The 15,046-nt window shown below is 40.4% G+C and overlaps 1 protein-coding gene across 21 annotated transcripts in view; it reads left to right on the top strand.

Moving 5' to 3' along the window:
* Positions 1-11,191: 11,191 nt before the first annotated feature.
* The window catches only part of MAP2K5 (mitogen-activated protein kinase kinase 5), a 237,867-nt gene continuing 234,012 nt past the window's right edge, over positions 11,192-15,046 (top strand). For 16 of the 21 annotated variants that reach the window (XR_011498672.1, XR_006523191.2, XM_044764658.2 and 13 more), the window contains exon 1: positions 11,213-11,935. Coding sequence is in view for 16 of the 21 variants with exons in the window: in XM_044764658.2 (XP_044620593.1) it covers positions 11,801-11,935 (135 nt within the window). In the remaining 5 variants the exon portion in view is untranslated. Of the gene's footprint in view, positions 11,936-15,046 lie in introns of all 21 variants that reach the window. The other 5 variants (XM_014856227.3, XM_014856229.3, XM_070499367.1 and 2 more) reach the window with 5 other exon arrangements.

The following is a 15,046-nucleotide window of genomic DNA, read 5'->3' as shown; positions in this document are numbered from 1 at the left end:
CATAATTACAAACATACATTATATATCATTTTATGTTAATGTTTTGTTGATACTCTGGAACATTTACACATTTTTGTAGCAAGATATTTTATAAAATTCATTCTAACCAACATTTGAGTGCTTACTTCTGGCAACTCAGTAGAGAAAGTGAGTGGAAGTGATTGAGGTGAAAGCACCAGAATAATGAAGTCATACAAACTGGCTTCGTTAAAGGTAGTCATTTTAAATCCGCTGCAGAGTGAATTGTTCTTCAAATATATGTAGTGTTCACTTGTCTAAAAGCAATTCTAAATAACACTTTAATCAAAGAAGTACTTAAGCCAATATATTTAGTCCAGAAGAATATAGTTGACACTAGTTAAATGAATGGCTTACACAAAGGAGATAGTGTTACATTAAGCTTCATTAATAATAAAACTGACTATTAGCATTTTGCAAGGAAGGCTAGAACTGATTTCCTAAGTAATGGGCAAAGTTAAATAACTACAGCTGCTAAGTTTTAAGTCAAATACTGCTCATTCATTGCTGCTGATCTTGTCAATATTTGCTGTAAAGGTTTGATCCCAACACAAAGCTGATAAAATGTTTTTTAATTATTAGACTATAAATACAGCTTCTCAGTAGGATTGTACTTCTTTTCACACTGGCCTGTTTGATTTCTGATAATGTGTACTGCTGACTCTGCTTACCTGTTTTTCAATAGCTACAGTCAGTGTGACTTCTTGTCCATATGGTGATAGGTAAGTCTCCTTGGAGAACGTCTTTGACAAACTACCCTATTGATCTCTGTAATTCTCTGCTGCTTGCAGCATTAAAGAGCGCCTTGATTTCTTGTCTGATGTGCTCACTGTGTAACAATTAAGCAAATGTAATATTTTCTTGTATTACATGAAAATCAATAGACCTCTTGCTCTCATGGAGTTGATCATGGTGAAGGATGAACTCAACAATGGCTAAGGGCACGGTTCAAATATTAAAATATCATTTATTGGATCTATTAAGTCTTGTGGTGAACCTTTTAGTTTGAAAAATGGTCCTTATTGAACAGTGATGGTTTAAGTTTTTTTTTCATTAAAGTTGGATATTATATCGAAGCATTGTGGCCTGAAAGGGATAAAGTATAAATGCTGGAAGTCAGGAGACAGATTCTATTTTTAGTATCAGTGCTGTCTTACTTTTTGACCTCAGGCTAATAACTCTACCCCTTTGTGTCTTAGTTTTTTCCACCTGTAATCTGAGGACAAAACAAGAAACCGTTCTACCTTAAAATGTAACATGAATATGCTTGTAAGTGAATGTGAGTTTTACTTTTAAAACCGTAAAAGCTGTTTTTGTAATTCTCATTCTTCTGTTTCATATATATTTATATTTAAAATACTTCATTAATAAAAGGATTTTAAAAATAGAGGAGGAAAGCAGGACACACTGAAGGCCTTTTGCGTGAGTGTCTGTGTACCAGTTCTGAGTGGACCCTGCCCTTCAGGATATCAGGAGTTTTCTTAGTTGAGGAAACAGCCAAAGACAGCTTTCCTGCTGACACTTCTTTAATGGGATTTTTGTCTTTGGCAAAACTATTTTTTAACGATGTGTTTTTAGTATAGAATTTGCATCTCTTCTATGGTTTTTTTCTATACAAATCAATTACCAAATATTGGAAGAAATTTCTAGTCAAAATTCTTGGTTCCGGTGTAAGTTGTGAAGCACCATAAAGATGCAGTAACAGAGTGGGGAGCATGGAAGAGGCTGCTGATGTAAAAATCCCTAGTGTCTCAGTGCTAAGGTCTTAACATACCAAGTTGTACAAAGAGTTGTAATTTCTTTCATCGCACTACTTGGTTACTAATATTTTTCTAATTGTTGATTTCAGTAAAAATTGAAACATTTTCAATTATTAAAAGCATATGTATTTCTTTTAAAATGTACATATTTTGTGTCATTTATATTTATTCAAAACTATAAGCAGACAACATCTATAATTCTTCATGAAATATCTCAACTCTATTAAAGAATGAATGATGTTTCAATGAGTGTGGTGACATGAAGACAAGGATCTTGGTTTCATTTCATTTAAAAGCTATTGCAGATAACAGAAACCTTATCCTAAACCTAGTGGATTGGGTATCTACTTTTTTTCAGCCCTTACCATTCAGACAGTAATGGCGTTTGAGGGCATCTTAACCTAAACAAGTACTTAGCATTACATCTCACCTGGGTCAACAGTCTAGGGTATCAGAGTTAAACTGTGTTACTGTAAATTAATGGAAAATGTAACTGCACTTTGCTGAAAGATCAATGTCCAATAAAGGCTGCACAATCAAATCTTGTTGCAATGATTGAGGTCTTTAATTGCCTTTCAAAGATAAGGTGGTAATCAACGCAGCTTTAACTGATCTTTTTTACTAGTTCAATTACATGCTAATGACTAGTGCCAAGTCAGAATCTTTAACTACTTATACTTATTAAATCTTATGTTAGTAATGAAAAATTACTTTAGCTACACAATCGATAGAACATAAATCTTAACTACTATATTTCACTTTTATACCATTTTATGTGCTTGACAAATGTTTCACAGGAGCTTTCCCAACAATAAGAAGTGTTATTAGGAGTGACTGTAGTCCACAGAGCATTCTCTAATATAAATTGGAGATCAGATGTTGAGAAAATTTTTTTCTTTAAATGAAAATGTAGCTAAAATAGTTTCCACGGACACAAGCCAGGCTCCAACTACTTCTCAGAACTGTTCTGCCAATTGAGGACACATTCAATACAACTGGGATGAAGTAAATCTAGATTGTTTTTAGTAAGTGTATTTCTAAAAATTCAGTTAGCTTTCTGGTAAACTGTGATTTCATGAAAGGAGAAAAGTTAGTAAAGGCAAACAATAAAAGAAAAAATAGATCAAGTGGACTTCATCAAAATTAAAAACTTGTGCTTCAAAGGACACTATCAAGAAAATAAAAAGACAACTGGCAGAGTGGGAGAAAATATTTGCAAATAATATTTCTGATAAGGGACTTGTAGCCAAAATATTTAAGAACTCTTATAACTCAACAACCCAATTGAAAAATAGATTTGAACAGACATTTCTCCAAAGAAGTTATACAAATGGCTACTAAGCACATGAAAAGATGTTCAACATTAACTATTAGGGAAATGCAAATCAAAACCACAATGAAATACCACTTCATATCCATGAGGATGGCTATAATAAAAAAAGGCAGACAATAACAAGTGCTGGTGAGGATGTGGAGAAATTGGAACTCTCATACATTGCTAGTGGGAATGTAAAATGGAATAGCCACTTTGGAAAAGGGTGGCAGTTCCTCAAAATATTAACCGTGGAGTTACCATATGAGCCAGCAATTCTATTCCCAGCCATATATCCTAGAGAATTGAAAACATGTTTACACAAAAACTTGTACACAAATGTTCATAGCAGCACTATTCACTCTAGCCAAAAAGTGGAAACAACTCAAATATCCATCAATCGATGAACGCAGAAATAAAAGGGAATATTACTTGGCCAAAAAAGGATTGAAGTCCTAATGCATGCTGCTGCACTGATGAAGCTTGAGAACGTTACGCTAAGTGAAAGAAGCCAGTCATAAAAGACCACATATTGTATGATTCCATTTATACGAAATGTCCAGAATAGGCAAATCTATGGAGACAGTGGATTAGTGATTGCCTAGGCCTGGGGAGGGTGGCAGGAAATGAGGAGTGACTGTTAATGGGTATGGAGTTTCTTTTTGGGGTGATGAAACTGTTCTAAAATTGACTGTGGTGATAGTTGCACAATTCTGTGACTATACTCAAACCTTGAATTGTACCTCTTAAGTGGAAGAACTGTATGGCATGTGAATTATTTCTCAATAAAGCTGTTAAAAAAATTAGTAAAGTGGGGAGGGAAAACGGGCAGTCAATGTTTAACAAGTATAAAGTTGCAATTTTGCAAGATGAAAAGAGTTCTAGAGATAGATGGTATTGACGGTTGCACAGTAATGTGAATGTACTTAATACCACTGAACCATACACATAAAAATAGTTAACATGGTAAATTTTGTGTTATATGTATTTTATCACAATTGAAAATAACTTTCAAAAATTAGTAAAGGATTCAATATTACTATGATAAGACATAACTCATTGCATGATTTCTATAGAAAATATCTGAGTTTAGGGGCTGGACCCGTGGCCGAGTGGTTAAGTTTTCGTGCTCCGCCTCAGCGGCCCAGGGTTTCACCCGTTCGGATCCTGGGTGCGGACATGGCACCACTCATCAGGCCATGCTGAGGTGGCATCACATGCCACAACTAGAAGGACCCACAACTAAAAGTATACAACTATCTACTGGAGGGGATTAGGGGAGAAAAAAAGCAAAAAAAAAAAAAAAAAAAAATCTGAGTTTAGAAAAATGTTAGAGATTAAAAGAGGTAAATCATGTTAACATCACTTTATAAGTTGCAGTCTTGGAATTTAAAAAATTTTAGTTATGAAGCCTAATCTTAATTAAGTAGATGAAACCTCATTTGGGATCATTTTTAGTAGCATTAAGAAAAGGATATACTTGGTTTGAGATTATTTAAGATGATACCAAAGAAAAGCATGTAAAATGTTAGTAAATGAAAATATTCTCTTTTAGATCCTAGTTGTTGGATAAAGAATATCAGCTACTACTAGTATGAGGTTTTATATAGTACTGCTTATAGCTATTTTAGTTGCACTTATATCATTTTAAATACAGTTTATGAACATGGTACTATGTTATATTATTAATTTATCTTTAGTGATATTTATAGTATCAATTTAAAAGCTGTAAAACTTCATGAAAAAGTAGCTTCAACACAAGGATTTTGATAAAAGCTTTCAGTTTTTAAAAGCAAATCATGGAAGCTGTACTTTTTAAAGAAGATCTGAAGTTTTTTTGGTGGTGGTTGGTGATAGAATTATGAACCTTATAAACTCAGTATCTTTTAGTTAACCTAAATACATAAATCTATTTGAATTCATCTTATGAAAAGAGATATGTCATTAGATACATGATCATTATACGCTTCGGTGATTCATGGACCTTGTTACATACATGCTTTGTAATGTATGAATAATTTAGTAAGAAAAATCACAATAATTTTGTTGTTACTCAAAAATTTATGGGTTGGCAGAAACAATTATACAGCCCCTGAAGCTGGTATGTTAAGGTAACATCATTAACGCTACATCGTATGATTTTTTTAGTAGTTATTTGACATAACCTTTACTGCTTCTGCTAGAATATATCAGTAATTTTATAACTATCTGTCTGTAAACAGAACATTGAATTTATTAAACACAAAGTGATTCATTTTACTCTATTTTCATATAAGTGCATGATTTAAAATCAGACCTAAAAAGTTGTCTACCCAAACCCTAAAGGAAGACTAAAGATATACAAAATAAAAATCAACACTCTAATAAACAGATATAAATTGAAACTCGATTTAATTAAAGTGGATATTTTATTTTAAAAAATGTACATGTTTAAGAATTGGATGAAAATAATTCACGAATGTAGGAAAACATCTTGTAACCTTTCTTCACATGTGGTATTAAGGCCTTTACTGTGAGATGAAGCCAACATTTTAGTTTCTTATGCTTTCAACTCTCCACATTTACCAAATGAAGGAACCAAGAATTTGAAAGTTTGAATAAAGAAATCTAAATAGTGTCATTTAATGTTAGATTACATTTAAAAATCAAGTCATTCTTTCATCCTACAAATACTTTCACATTGACCACGTTGAAGGCAAATTTTAGTAATTTTACCTGTCAACAAAATCTTGTAGTTCTGAATCTACAGACAGGGTCCATTCAAGCCATACTGAAAAAGACTGCTTCAGTACACAGCTGGATGAGAACCATGTGTTACTAATTTTTGTGTTTCCAGTACTTGTCATATAATGAAGGCTCTATGTTGGATGAATGTGTGATGATTCAAAATTAAAAAGAAAACTTGCCTTCATTTTTAAGAGCTTTGAAAGGATACTGAATTGGAGATTATATGGATTCTTTACAAGAACAGCAACAAGTTTTGAAACCTTATCTCAGATGTAATGAATTAACCTATGCTGTTCTATGTATTCTGAACACTGGAATCTTGTTGCATTATCCTTTTGAGGAATTTCAAAAGGTGCCATCTATTTTCTCACACAGGAACTTTTCTATTTTAAAGTCGAACAGAATGATATGTAGAAGTAAGTGAAACATTAAACAGAAAATACTAGGATCAGTTAGACTTACTCTTTTTAAACATAGCTAGAAACAATGTGTTAGTAACTAGGAGATAAGAAGAATGTTTTAATTGTGTTGCCAAAAAATAGAACGGGTTACCTCGTGAGGCAGTGAGTCCTGCCGTTGGAGATGTTTCCAGAGGCTGCATAACAATTCCTTAGGCAGTGTGGAGAGAATTCTTGAATTGGGCAGAGGATTAGATTGGTGATTTTCTAAGTTTCCTTTCACTCTGAAACTATATTGTCATTCTTGCATGCCTCTGTTTGATTCCCAATCACGCTGAGTTGGTAATTATTGCTGTTCCACTATGTGTGTAATACAAAGAACCTTGTTTTGAAGATAAAAAATATGGTTTAAGTTCTTACTGTACCATTACTGTTGAATAACTTTGAGAAAAATTAGAGCTTTCTTAGTGTCTTCACATATACAATAAGGAGTTTATCTAACATTTACACAGTATTTATTTATGCCAGGTCCTAGACTAAACACTACACATAGTAACTCACTTAATCCTTTCACAACAACCCTATGAGCTAGGCACTATTTTTACCCCCATTTTTTAGCTATGGAAACCAATAAATGTTGCCCAAGGTCACATATGGTGAATGTTATTCCCGTCTCTGCAGTGTGTCAACAGCGTCCATGTTCTTAACCATTACTCTGTATTTCCCTACGATGCCCAAGATAATTCTGTCCAATAAAGGATATGGAAGTGCTTTGCAAGCCATAAAGTGCCACAAAAATCTGAGATATATTTTGTTAGTTAATATAAAGAAAATAATATAGATATGTTGAAACAACAAAAAGAGGGAAATAACAAAGCTTAAGTGATTTGTAGGAACACCAGCCTACTGTACCTAAAGGAAAATGTATTATGTAGAAGTTAAATCTATTGACATTTTAAATTAATGCTTCATTTTAGCGCATCTAAACTTCACAGTACCTGGCACATAGTAGGTGTTCCATGAATATTTGTTGAACTGTCATTTCACTTCTGTTTGAGTGCTGGAATTGTTCCCTGTTCTTTTCCATTCCTGCCAAGACAGAAGAGAGCAGACTTTCCTGTCACACTTTCAGGGGTTGTCTCTGATCATTTTTGTCTATGCCTCTTTATATTCTTCTTTTTTTTTAAAACTAAGGATATTAAGCAACATGAGGAAAATGCTTATGTTTATTGTTTAGTGGTTATTGCTATTGTAAATTAATCTTCAAAATTAAAATTTCTAAGGCATTTGCTGGTGTGTAGAAACACAGCTTACTTAAAAAAAAACTTTTTATTCTGGAATAGTTTTAGATTTATAGAAAAGTTGCAAAGATAGTCCAGAGAGTTCCCGGATACCCTCACTCAGATTCCCCTAATGTTAGCATCTCATATACTCAGTGTGTGTATGTCAAAACTACAAAGTCAACACTGGTACACTATTACTAACTAAGCTCCAGACTTTATTCAGATGTCACCAGGGTTTCGTTCCCGTCCTTTTCCTGCTCCAGGATACCACTGAGGATCCCACAGTACATTTAGTTGTCATGTCTCCTTAGTCTCCTCAGGTCTGTGACGGTTTCTTCGTTTTTTTTTTTATGACCTTGACAGTTTTGAGGAGTACTTGTCAGATATTTTGTAGAATGTACCTCAATCTGGGTTTGTCTGACGTTTTTCTCATGATTAGGTTGGGCTTATGAGTTTTAGAGAGAAGCCCACAGAGGTCAGTGCCCTTCCTATTGCATCATATCAGAGTACATGTTATTGACATGACATCACTGATGACGTTAACCTTGATACTTGGTTAGGATGGTGTCTGCTAGGTTTACCCACTGGAAACTGACTGTTTTCATTCTCTATTCTCATCATATCCTTTTAAATCAAAATTAATCAACAAGTATTTGAGTGTTATACACAAGGGCCCACACTAGGCAATGAAGGAGACAAGAGGAATTCTTGAACATGGGAGGTAATCTATATTTGCTACAAAATTTGTGGTTCTATGGGAGTCTATAAGGTTGTTGTATCAGTCGTGGTGGTGCTGTGGACAGGCAAAGGAGCAAGTGAGGCTCAAGCCAGGCAGGAGGTGCACACGGTAGCTGCATGCCTATCACTCAATCCGCTTTGCCTTCCAAATCCATTCATTCATTCAACAAATATGATTCAAGTGCCCACGGTGTGCCAGGTACTCTTTTAGGTACTAGGGATATGGCGGTGAGTAAAACACATATGGTTCCCTCCCCTCATGAAGTTACAGTTTAGTGGGGAGACAAATAAGTAAAACATGCGGTGTGTCAGGTAATGATAAGTGCCAGGAGAAAAATAAACCAGGGAGGTGGGCTAGGAATTGTGCACACCCGCGGGCCTGTAGCTATGGATGGGGTGGGTTTGGGGTGGTTTGAAATTTTCAATAGCTTGCTAAGGGAAGGCCTCAGCAAGAAGACGATGTTTAAGTCGAGAGTCACAGAATGTGAGGGAGTGAGCCATGTGGATATCGGGGGTCAGAGGAATCCAGGCAGAGGACGTGGCAAAGGCCCTGAGGTGGGATGCCTGACAGGCTCAAGGAACAGTGAGGAGGAGGCTGGTGTGACTGAGGGTGAGAGTTCAGCAGCTGCGGAGGGCAGAATGTGTAGAGTTTTGCAGGTCAAGGAAGGGACTTGAGCTTTTAACCTGCACAAGTTAGGAAGCAATCTGGAGAGTTTTAACCAAAGGAGGGACTTGATCTAATCCTGGCAATTGGCTTGAGAATAGACGGTTGGTAGCAGCAGGCAGAGCAGAAAGAGACTAGGAGAGAAGTATAACGGTCTTTTGGACTGAAGCAGTAGCAGTAAAGTGTGGGATGGGGTCAAATTCTGGGTTAAGAATTCAAGATTGAGAGTAAGGTAAAAAGAGTTGAAGGAAAATCTCTCTGAATTTGTAATAGTAAATTATCATCTTCCTCATTAAAAAAAATCACTTGAGGCGCTGGCCTGGTGGTGCAGTGGTTAAATTTGCACGTTCTGCTTCGGCAGCCCGGGGTTCGCTGCTTGGGATCCTGGGTGCGGACATGGCACCGCTTGGCAAGCCATGCTGTGGTAGGTGTCCCACATATAAAGTAGAGGAAGATGGGCATGGATGTTAGCTCAGGGCCAGTCTTCCTCAGCAAAAAGAGGAGGATTGGCAGTAGAAGTGAGCTCAGGGCTAATCTTCCTCAAAAAAAAAAAAAAATCACTTGATAACAACAACAAAAAAACCTGATTAAAAATGGGCAAAGGACTTGAATAAATAATTCTCTAAAGAAGATATACAAATGGCCAACAAGCACATGAAAAGAAGCTCAACATCACTAATCACCAGGGACACGCAAATCAAAACCACAATGAAATATTACTTCACACCCATTAGGATGACAACTAACAAAAATACAAAAAATAACAAGTATTGGTGAAGATGTGGAGAAATTGGAACCCTTGGGCACTATTGGTGGGAATGTAAAACGGTGCAGTCATTGCGGAAAACAGCATGGCAGTCCCTTAAAAAATTAAAAATAGAATTACCATACGATCCAGCAAATCTACCTCTGGGTATAAATCCAAAAGAATTGAAAGCACAAACTGAGTTGGTTTTTCCCACAGCACTATGCATAAAACAGCCGTTTTAACAAATCTTAGGTTCATAGAAAAATCTCTAGTTTTACAGTCTGTTTTCTCAAATAATAGGAAACGAACTTTCAATAAAAAGTACTTGGGGACCCTGAGCAAACGATTTATTTTTCACAGGACTGAAGTGTAGGTGGAAAGGAGCAATTCCTAGAACGTGTGGAGGATGTGAGTAAATTAATTTCTACTTAAGCTATTAATTTAGAATAACTGAAAAGAGAGAATTCATCTCCTACAATGGACTTCCAGATTAAAGATAAAAGAAACTAGGCAGAGAAAACATGCAGAAAAAAATTTTGGTATTATACTGAAAGTAACCAAGATTTAAATTATTTTCTCTCATTCACCAACTATCCGACTACTACAGGGGGAAACGACACTCCTCTCCCACCAAGTTTATACAAAATCTAGTCTCCAAAAGCAAAGCGATATGTGTACTCTCATTAGAATGAGATAAAGGACGGAGCTACACGTTGCAATTTGTAAACAAACTTCTGTACAGGCAGCATAGATCAACACAATTATGCAATTTAAAATCTGAGGTTAACAAGGCATTTAAAAATAACCAAGGGTTATTGCTACTGCCTGTGACATCACCGGTTGCGCAAACATTGCTATCTAGTTGAAAATTTATGGACTAGATATTTTTTGCAAACGTTTAATGAGAGAAGATGATGCCACTACTGCAGCTGTCCCCAGGCACTCAGACTCTTCACTGAATTTCTTCACTGTCGCTTTTGAATAGGGGTCCCTTGGCTATTTCAGGGCAATCGTGGGGTAAAGAACCTCGCCGAATAACCCAGACTCGCTTTGCTAATACGGGCGATAATGATCCCTGGATCTGTAACTTCGAAGAAGGAAACGAAAAAGACAACTATTTTTGGAGTCCTTGCTTTGCTGCACAAACCCCCAGGAATATTTAGGTACCCGGCTTCCGAAGTAGGGAGAGACGAGGGCTGCAGTTGTCTTTCTGAGGCTTCTTTCCGTAAAGGCAAACAGCACGCAATTTTAAGCCAATTGGTTTTTGGCCGACTCCTGCCCAACTTCAGTTTCCTCCTTCGCGTGTTAGATGTGTTCACCTCGCCGCCTTTAACGAGGGTCAGGAAAGGAAAGGGTCGGCACTCGGCCACCGTGGGCGCTCAGTTGGCGATGCGGGTCCCGCAACTTTTAGTCCCCTCATTCTCGCCCGGGCGCCCGGCTCGCTCCCCGGGTCCCGCCCTCCCGTCGCGGGGGCGGGTCCAGCCGGGGCTGCCCTCTTCCAACATGGCGCCGCGGGAGGCGGGTCCCGCTCGCCGGTTCCGCGGGTTCCGGCGCCGCGCGTTTTGGTTCCGGAGTAGTCGTGCCCTCGCCGCCGCCGCCTTCCTCCTCCTTCGCTCGCCGCCGCCGCTGCTGCCGGAAAGCGCGGCCTCGGACAGCCGCGCGCCGCGCCCTCCGGCTCGTGGTCAGGCAGAGGACGCGCCCCCTGCCCGTCCCGCGGAGGGGCCCCTCGGCTTCCTCGCGGTCCGGCGGCCCCCGGGCTCCTTCCTGTCAGCCCCGGACAGAGTCCGCTCCAGTCGGGGACCCTCCGCTCGTCCACTGAGGAAGAGTGGACACCTGCCGCTGTATCTCGCTAAACGGGGGCTTCTCTCTGCCGTCCCCTCACACCCACACAGGTGGCAGAGATCCCGTTTTGCCCTCTTTTCCAACTCCAGAACCTTCTGACCTCCCCTAGTTCCTGCTGGCCCCTGCCCTCGCCCGGTCCACGCTCGCGGGGAGACAGCCCTCGGCCCCCGACGGCCTGGGCCTGGCGCGGTGCCTGCGGGCCCCTTCGCCACCACCGTCGCCTCCTCGCGCCTCCTCGCCCTTGGAGCCCCCGCCTGACCAGGGGCCAGTGGGGACCTGCTACCCAGGATGTGAGCCCTTTTAGCCTGTAATGCTGTGGCTGGCCCTTGGCCCCTTCCGTGCCATGGAGAACCAGGTGCTGGTGATTCGTATCAAGATTCCAAATAGTGGCGCGGTGGACTGGACAGTGCACTCCGGGCCGCAGCTACTCTTCAGGGATGTGCTGGTGAGTGCTGATCTCAGTGCCCAAATCCCAGCGAGGGGGGCCAGGAGTTTGTGGGGTAGTCAGCGCCTGGACCGCTGAATGTCACCCTAGGGGCCTGAGCTGGTGGCGATGGCCATTGCTGGCCTCCTGTGGGGGCAGTTTTATTGCTTCCACCACAAGCATTGACTGATTGCATGGACTGAAATCTGGCAAATGTGCTGGGCCCTGGGGAAATAGAGTTGAATCAGATTGAACCTCTGCCCTCAAGGAGCTCACAGCCTGGAATGGGACATACCCACAGAAACAACCAACTGGGATATGAAAAGCTGAGTGTAGACGTTTTTCCCGTGTTTGGTGGAATGTCCCTGGCCAGAGTGCAGCCATGTCTTTCTACTGAGTTCCTTGAACTTGGTGACCAGTGGGAAGGAGAAACAAGGCAACTCTAACGTAGCATGTTTCAACAAACCTAAGGTGTCATTGGTCTTAAGATATTGTTTTATGTACCACTAAGGGAAAAAATGCTGCTTATTAAACTGTGACACACCCCACATTGTACAAAAACAGCCCAGTTGCAGAGATGTTAAGATAGAGAAAATGTGCATCTTAGAATTAGTGATGTAGTCTTACTTTCATAATAAATACTCAGTATGTATTTCAAATAAAACCATGGAACGTTAGAGCAGAGTGGGCCCTTGGAGGTGGCCTGTGGGGGCCTCTGATCTTTTTTACAGGTAGTTCCTGAGGAGCAGTGAAGTGAAATGGCTTTTCCAAAGCTGCTTGTGAAGGAGGGAGAGTCAGCACCAGAACTCAGATTTCCTTACTTTTACTTAGTATTTATTTCCAAATGCTGAATGACACTTTAGCATTCATTGGAGATAGAGTGATTGTGCCCATTTTATATAGGGCATAACTGAGTTATCAAAGGCAGAACTGACATACCAAGAAGCACGTTGCAAGTACCAGGTCTGTAGCGGAACTTACCTGCGAGATAAGATGGGGCTGAGTGAGGGTTCTTGGGAGGGGGAAGACCTGTGATGTGATTTTTGATTGCCGTAGGTTACTCAAAGTCTGATTTTTGGACCTTCATTTTGAGTTCTGGATGTGACTGACTACCCAGATCATACAGATTTTCAAGTGTCTGGGCCAGAAGCGCAGAGGCTGGAGTGAACCAGCAGCCTCCAGTCTTGCACACCAAATGCCATCCCTCTCTTTGCATCCGAAATTCTCCACACACTCACATGCAAATAGATTTCTCCTCAGGACTAGGCCCAGACTTCTTAGCATGTCCCCCTGGGCCCATCTTGATCTATCGGCTTGTGCCTGCCTGGCACCAGCTTAGTCTCTCTCCACACCCCCATGAGCATCCTGTGCTCCAAGTATATGGAAGTAACCTTGAGTTCTCTCAAGCGCCCATGCCTTCTCCACTCAGCCCCTTTCTTCAGCTGCCCGACTCCCACCTGTCTGTCAAAGCCCAGCCTCACTTTTCCTCCTGTTGGTCTTGGTTACATGCCCCTCCTCTGTGTTCCCGCAGCTTCATTCTGGCAAAGCACACAGGTTTTATCATAACTCTGTCCGTCTCCTCCACTGGATGGTAGACTTCTGGAGGTGGACATCTGACTCCCCTCTGTTTCTGGTGCTTCATAGGATCCTGAAGTATTTGTTTAATGAGGGAGCTTAAGAGAGAGTGCATGCAATTGTGGTTTTGTGGACAGCACACTAGTTTTTGAATCAAGGAATTTGGGTTTAATTGCAAGCTGTCCTACTAACTAGGCAAGTCGATCTGCCTCTCTGAGGCTCAGTTTCCTTCCTTGGAAAGTAGGGGTAATACTTGCCTCCAAGACTTGTAAGGTAAAGTGAGATTGTGTCTAGGAGGAGAAAGACATGAGCTTTCTTTCACTTTACTCATTTGGGACAACAGAAGGTATTATTTTAAGTAGAATGGCACAGGGTTTCAAAACACAAACTCTGGAGCCAGACTGCCTGGGTTTAAATTGCAAGGCCTGCCAGACTCACTTGAGCGTGTGTCTTCTGCATCTCCTTTCTTCCGTTAAAAAGAAAAAAATAGCACCTACCTCCTAGAGTTCTGAGGATTACTGGAGCTGACATATGTAAAGCACTTGGAACAATCTGGAACCTAGTGAGTGCTCTCTAAGTGGTGGTGGTGTTGTTATTACAACATAAGGGATGGGGCCTGCGTCTTCTGCTTTCAAGCATCTCTCAGTTGTACCTTGGCTCAAGGCTGACTGGCCTAAAAGTAAACTTTGCCCACCTGGTCCCACCATCTAGAGCTTGTGCACGTGGCTTCACACGAGCGTGCTCAGGTAAACCCCGGTGGAGGATGTTTTGTTGGGAAGGCCTGATGAAGGGCTTGTGGCAATGGGTGCTGTGTTATCTCCTAGTGCTCCTTACAGCAAGTTCTTTGAACAGCAAGCCCAGACCCTGGAGGACTCCTGCAATCTCTTCTCCAGGTTCACCTCATCTCTTCATCAAGAAATTGCCAAAAAACTCCAGATGTATCAGCATTTTTGGCTTGGAACCTTAAAATTTAAAGCCAAATGAAACCTGTTAGCATCCCCTTCATCTAATATAACTCTCCTTACCCCAGTTTTCAAATGAGGAGGCATGAACCCCAGAGGGGAAAATGCCAAAGCCACACAGCTAGTTTTTGGCGAAACTGGACACAGAAGCCAGATGCAGTTTGTAGTCACTGAGTCACCTGTCACTAAGAGTGTTTTGGAGCTGGAGTCAGTGTTGAGGGCTTCAGACACAGCTTCATCAAGTACCTGGGAGACCTTGGGCAAGTCACTGGGCCTCTTTGGGCCTGTGTTCTTCGTTTGAATAATTAGAGGCTGGCTGCTTCTCAAGGGCAGAGACATTTGGGTTTTCTGTTTTTCAGTTTTCTGTGTTTCTCTTCCTTGTAGATATAGTCCCCAGTTTTGGGGAGATTGTGCAGGAGATCTGGGTTAGTGAGTGGGAGGAGAGAATGTTCACTCTTCCTCTTGCCGTTTGAATCCTGTCTCCCAGGTCCCAGCTCAGATTTCCCCTCATCTGTCTAAACCAAGCCTGTGATTTTTCCTTGCTCTTGAGTTAGCAAATAGTGTTTGCTGTTTGCGTCTTTTGTTTGCTTTCTAT

Source organism: Equus asinus, chromosome 2, assembly GCF_041296235.1.
Source record: "Equus asinus isolate D_3611 breed Donkey chromosome 2, EquAss-T2T_v2, whole genome shotgun sequence".
In the NCBI taxonomy this organism is placed as follows: Eukaryota; Metazoa; Chordata; class Mammalia; order Perissodactyla; family Equidae; genus Equus; species Equus asinus.
The sequence above is the reverse complement of the archived record's forward strand: the minus strand, read 5'-3'. Positions and strand labels throughout refer to the sequence as shown.